This window comes from Triticum dicoccoides, chromosome 2A (genome assembly GCF_002162155.2).
Source record: "Triticum dicoccoides isolate Atlit2015 ecotype Zavitan chromosome 2A, WEW_v2.0, whole genome shotgun sequence".
In the NCBI taxonomy this organism is placed as follows: domain Eukaryota; kingdom Viridiplantae; phylum Streptophyta; class Magnoliopsida; order Poales; family Poaceae; genus Triticum; species Triticum dicoccoides.
This window is the reverse complement of record NC_041382.1, coordinates 453,678,434-453,684,757: the sequence shown is the minus strand read 5'-3', so window position 1 is coordinate 453,684,757 and position 6,324 is coordinate 453,678,434. Positions and strand designations below refer to the sequence as shown.

General features: G+C 45.6%; 1 protein-coding gene across 2 annotated transcripts in view; it reads left to right on the top strand.

The window, feature by feature from the left end:
- Positions 1 to 6,324, top strand: part of LOC119354878 (sister chromatid cohesion protein SCC4-like) — a 14,028-nt gene that overhangs the window by 528 nt on the left and 7,176 nt on the right. Inside the window, exons 2-4 of one of the 2 annotated variants that reach the window (XM_037621626.1) lie at positions 1 to 692; positions 810 to 1,278; positions 3,958 to 3,996. In XM_037621626.1, the coding sequence (XP_037477523.1) occupies positions 27 to 692; positions 810 to 1,278; positions 3,958 to 3,996 (1,174 nt within the window). In that variant the 5' untranslated portion in view covers positions 1 to 26. The remainder of the gene's footprint in view (positions 693 to 809; positions 1,279 to 3,957; positions 3,997 to 6,324) is intronic. The other variant, XM_037621627.1, reaches the window with a different exon arrangement.

Sequence of the window (6,324 nt, the reverse complement as noted above, 5' to 3'; positions counted from 1 at the left end):
CGTTGCCGCTCACCGCGCCCTAGGTCATGCCGTCCGCCGGGCCGTCCATGTCGGCGGCGGATGGCCTCCTCGCGTTGGCGGAGGAGGCCGAGCGCCGCCGCGACTTCACCACCGCCACCTCCTGCCTGGAGTCGGCGCTCAGCCCGCCCCACGCCGCCTCGCTCCTCCCGCTCGCCGAGGCCCGCGCGCGGATGCGCCTCGCCGGCCTGCTGCTCGCCCGCTCCAAGGGGCTCGCCAACGCCAAGGCCCACCTTGAGCGCGCGCTGCTGGTCCTCAACCCGCTCCCCTCCGCGCCGCCGCGCCTCAAGCTGCTCGCGCACTCCCTTCTCGCCACCGTCTACGGCCTCCTCGGCGCCGTTCCGTCGCAGAAGCACGCGCTCCGCCGCGGCCTCAGCCTCCTCGCATCCGCCTCCGCCTCGGGGCTTCTCCCCTCTGGCCCGGCCCTCCTCTGGACCAGTAACTTCCAGGCGCAGCTCGCCTCCGCACTCGTAGTCGACGGGGACGCCGCATCTGCTCTCACTACTCTGTCTGCCGGGGCTGCCGCCGCTGCCGATCTCGACAGCCCCCAGCTCGACCTATTCTTCGCTGCCACCGCTCTCCACGTCCACCTACTCTGCTGGGAGGACAACGCCGCCGTTGAAGACGCCGTCGCGCGCGTCTCCCAGCTCTGGGATGCGCTCACGGCCGAGCAGGTAAACTCAAGTTAGCTTTTTTTTTTCTTCACCTCTTCATTTTTATGCTGTCTGTAGCAGTGAAGAGATATAAACTTTGTGTTTTGTTGCATGCCATCTTATGCTTATTGGATGCAGAAGGAGCATTGGGTTGGGCTGTTCTTCTACACGGAGCTGCTGCAGACTTTCTACCTGCTCAGGGTCTGTGACTACAAGGCTGCCTCGAAGCATGTGGAGAGGCTGGACACCGCTGTTAAGAGCGAGATGGAGAGGGGACGCCGTATTAAAGAACTTGGTACTGAACTCAGTGCAGTAGAGGGAACGCTAGCGCAGACCATGTTGAAGGAGAGGGAGAGGGTGGCTCTAGCGCATAAGCAGGGGCAGTTGAGAGCTCAGCTGCAAGCGTTGTGCGGGTATGACACATTGAAAGATGTGTTAGATTATGGGGACAAGTTACTGTTGGCACCACCGCCGGTGCACGGAGAGTGGCTCCCACGGACTGCGGTGTTTGTGCTGGTGGATCTCATGGTTGTGATGGTCAGTCGGCCAAAAGGCATATTTAAGGAGTGTGGAAAGAGAATACATTCAGGACTACAGCTCATCCATGGTATGTGCTGTTGAATGCTACTCCCTTTGTTCACTTTTATAAGGCCTTGAAGACATTTCAGACAGGGTGCAAAGTAGCTCATTTTCAGTTGTCTAAAACGACTTATAAAAGTGAACGGAGGGAGTAACTTATTTGAAGTATTGCTTCTGAAGATGATGTGCTTATAGCTAACTACACATGTTATACGATTCAAGATAGCAGGCCCAGCTAGTTTACAACCATGGGTATCAAATAGTAGCCATTTTTTTACCAAGTCATGGTCCTTGACGGGTACTGAGGTCCTGCTTTACAGGGAGGTGCTTATTAAACCCAACCGTCAATACTGTGAGGGTTACAATTGTATTGCCTTCTAGGGTTTATTTTGTGAGGTGTTTGTGTGGTTTTATTAATTTCAGTATTTGATATAATTAACTGCCATTCTAGTAATCTCACAACTGTCTTTTTGTGGATGCTTTTTTCGTACTACAAGGGTTTCCCTATTCATTATCATTATCGCTCTGCTTATCCTTGTGAACCAGATAGAATCTTCTTCATTTTTGGCCCATTCGCTTCCTCGTTTCCTGTGGAGAACACATTATCGCTAGTAGTAATTTTGTGTGCGATCCTCTCATGTTCCAAGTTATCCCACTTCCACTCTCCCCTTTGAAATGCAACGATGCTGTTCATCTCAACGAGAGGGAACATATCAATGATAAGTTTGTTTTATTGTTCGTTCATATGAGCAACAAATCTATAAAGGTTGTCCATTCCAGAATATTTTCAGCATTTCTTGATACATGTCTATGGCAAGAATGCAGTGACAGCAACGCTCATATGAGAAGTGTGAACTTTCCCTTTTGCTTAACAACAACCCTTACAAGGTGGTGGTTTTAATTTTTGTTTGACAACTTGAGATTGATCAGTACCATTTATCATGATCTGGTAAGATCTTCAGCCAACTTAGGAGGATGTTTGGTTTCATCAGATGCTACTTGGCTGATGTGACATCCTAGCTTAGAAGGAATGATAGACTGCTCATATCAACAAGGTGCACCTTCTTTTCCGGGAGCGCATCTCCAATAACCTCTGGTTAAGTGTGCTTGGCTTGGAGCAATTTGGGGATGTGTGACCGTCCGGGAACTTCTTCCCCGTTGCGCACGAGTGAGGACAATGTGTGGAGTGTTGGTCTGTGAGGCCAGTCTAGATCTTGCTATGAGTAACGACTGCTGGTCTGGGTGAGAGGTGGGATGTTACAGCTGACCCTTGGGTTTCACAATATTCCATGGCCATTTTTCTTGTTGAAGCAAACTCCATGAAGGTGCCAATGTGAATGTTGTGACATAAATGGATGAGAGGCATATATAAATGGGAGTGGCCATGTTGATGCAAATGGTGGGTTTGAGATACATGATGTAGTTAAGCGGAAAGACTGAAAATGACGGGAAATGAGTCTTTGACGTTAAATTGAATATTTTGATTTTTAACTTTATTGGATGATTATTTTAGGCCTTACTAAACAAGTGTTACACAAAATAATGAAATCTTGTTTTACATTTTAATAAAGTCCACTTTGCAACCTTTTAACCCTTGCCGAAGTTCACGTTACAACCTTCAATTCCTAAGCCATTTATTTTTATCCCAAACCCAGCTATAGACAATCTACACCATTAGGTCTTACATTAAACAAGTGTTTCACAAAACAATGAAATCATGTTTTACTTTTTATAATAAAGTCCACTTTACAACCTTCAACTCTTGCCAAAGTTCACGGTACATCCTTAGACTTGTAAGCAATTTATTTGTAACGCCAAAATATGAAAATCCATTCAGTTTAGCCCCTTGGTCCAATCTCAGGTGGCTTTGTGCTGATTCAGATTCCACATGGTGGACAGCTGGCACAACTAATCCACGACAGCCGTGGCCCTATCTCTCTTCTGTCTCCCATGGCCATTTCTCTTCTTACTTTCCCCAACCCAAGCTAGCCCAAATCTCTAACCCTGCAGCCACAAGATTATCCAAGGCAACAGTGAATATCTTCCAGGATATGATGCAGGTTGCGAGATTGAAAAGATGACAGGCAGGCTTGAGTTGGGGAGAGTGACAATATAGTTAAAGTCGTGCTTAAGAGAAGAGAAAGTCACTTGAGAGATGAGTGAGAGAGGGGGTGAATGGGTTTCATAGTTTGGGGTCAAAAATAAATGGTTTAGTAGTTGAAGGTTGTAATTTAAACTCGGCAAGATTTCAAGGTTATATAGTGTATCTTTTCTACTTTCTACATGCTGATTATATGCATTTGATAACATAGCTGTCGCCGCCTTTTAAAATTAAACCTGGCGTGATTTTGTAAAAAAAAACCTCAATTGATCAGCACCACAGCGTCCAAATTTACATTAGCTCCCTGCGTACCAGATTTATTGTCCATGTATGCCTCATGAAACATCAAACATGGTACACCTTCAATCTATCACCGGAATTTGCAAGGAGTAACCTCGACCCGCATGTACCACCTGTTGAGTAATCAAGGGCAGTAAATGCATTGATACATGTCAACCTTGCATAAGCTAACAGTAACCTTTCACCATGCATTTTTTCTTGGATATTTTAAACATGATCATATATATATTGTGTCTATGTTAAAGCTGAAATATATAGAAACTTGTGTATATCTATAATTTACTGGGCATTCACATTGTTTCACAGAGGAACTCTCGAAGCTTGGGATCGTCGATGGTGTGACAGGTACTGATAATAACTTCAGTTATTTTCTATGACAACTCTTTACAAATTTTATTGTGTACAACCATATTTTAGAGCTGACACTTAATGCATGACCCTGGTTACTATGTAGTTCCACAGTCCACACACTTTTTCCTTTGTTTGGTTAAGCAACATAAGCTCAAATTTTTCTAGAGAATATGCAAGAGCCTTTCATATCTTTCCATGAAGCTGGAAAAGCAGTTTAGATGCAAGAACATCTGCACCAAAATGGCGAGACATGATAATGGAAGTCAAATGTCAATCCCGAAAAGAACACCAAGCCTAGGAGGCTGCTCCTACAGTGGCTCAAAAAACAAACTCCCAGCCCTTGCTTCTTCCCATTTATCTGCCTCATCTTTGATCTACTACGTAACTTTTACCAAATCGTGACGGTCATTCTAAAAATCACGCCTTTCAGAAACAATCTTAAGTTGAGCTGATACTGTGAGTTGTCACGGTTCTTGTTGTCTTATGTGCTGGATATGCATGATACCTTATCCTGCTGGAGTTCCAATGTGGCAATCCTATGCAGACTAAATCAATTGTGATATGTTTAACCCTTTCTCATGTGGTCATATGTTCTTCTTTTTTTTGTCCTTTCTTCCTTTTTTCTTTTCTTTTAAGAAAACGGAATTTGTAGCTCCTAGCTTGTCAATCTTTGCCCCTGCCAACTAAATCATCCATACAAGTCATGGGCCATTAATTTTGAATTTGGTGTGAACTACTTCATACCAGACATTTCTCTAACTCGCTGGGCTGCTTTAATGAATTCAATCTTCGGAATATCTATATGTCAATGAATACTTCCCTGATCTGCTCTGAACAATGATCTCTCCCTTATATGCAACAACTGTAGCAAAACCTTACCCGTTTCTTCCATTGCTACTCCATTAAATTTCTCATGTTATATTTTTCCGTGATACCTCTCTTTATCCTCATCTTCTTTTTCCACCCTTGTACTGTTGCTCTCAGCGCTGGGCTCCCATTGAAGCACCAAATCTGCACCACATCATAACCTTATGCTTGTTTGCACCAAGACCACCCAATTTGATGGCCATGGGCGGCGCTAAGGGCCTAGATGAGTAATCTTTTCAGACAATTTTGCCTCCAACTTCTTTGCCGGCACTAGGTGCTGCCCTAGCTACAACTGCCCGCCGGTCATCAAGAAGGGGCAAGCTGGAGCTTGCCATGGTGTGCACATGGTGAAGTGTCATGACAACTGTGCCATTCTTTGCTCTTCACCATCCCCGCCGTTGACTTTAATGTGTCTTCTTCAATCATGCCCTACTATGAGTTTGACCAAGTACTCCTCCCATGCAGCCTCGCTGATGTTCGGCTCCTCAACTAAGCCTGTCCTTCCCCTAAACCTAAAATGCCAACACTCTGCATTTTTCACCACACCTTTTATCTTGTGCCAGCATTTACTTAAATTAAATGGGATCCCCTCAGCGGAGCGATCACAGTAGTGATGTTAGTGGCCCTTCATATTGCCCAAGCCCTCATATCCACCACTGGACTGTTTATTATTATGGTTTGGACTATTTCTTGTTGTGGCCTGCCAATCCCGCACAACCACCGCCGTTGACTTTAACGTGTCTTCTTCAATCATGCCCTACTGTGAGTTTGACCAAGTACTCCTCCCATGCAGCCTCGCTGATGTTCGGCTCCTCAACTAAGCCTGCCCTTCCCCTGAACCTAAAATGCCAACATTGTGCATTTTTCACCACACCTTTTATCTTGTGCCAGCATTTACTTAAATTAAATGGGATCCCCTCAGCAGAGCGATCACAGTAGTGATGTTAGTGGCCCTTCATATGGCTCAAGCCCTCATATCCACCACTGGACTGTTTATTATTATGGTTTGGACTATTTCTTGTTGTGGCCTGTCAATCCTGCACAACCACCCAACTGTTTCTTTTGAGTTTCTATGGAAACTGGTAGCACACATCGCGAGATCCATTGCCATGTAGTCTATTCATCGAGGACCATCGATTATCATGTTCCACCATGCTCGCCTGCTTGAATGGAGATGTCAAATAAGGGGCATGTATGTCATTGTTCAGTGGTACATCAGGGACCGGGGGAATTGTTCTGTCGTATATAAAGAACTTTCTCGTAAATATTTTGTGCGTCGCAGAAAAAAAAGTGTTGTACCCCAGCATAAGCTGGTGGTTGCTGACTTCCGCTTTTGGATTCGTGTCCAGCGGGATAAGCGTGCCAAAGTCGCTAGAACGGAGTGGTGGAAGCTCAAGGGGGAGGTAGCTCAGGTGTTCAAGGAGAGAGAGGGTCATTAAGGAGGGCCCTTGGGAG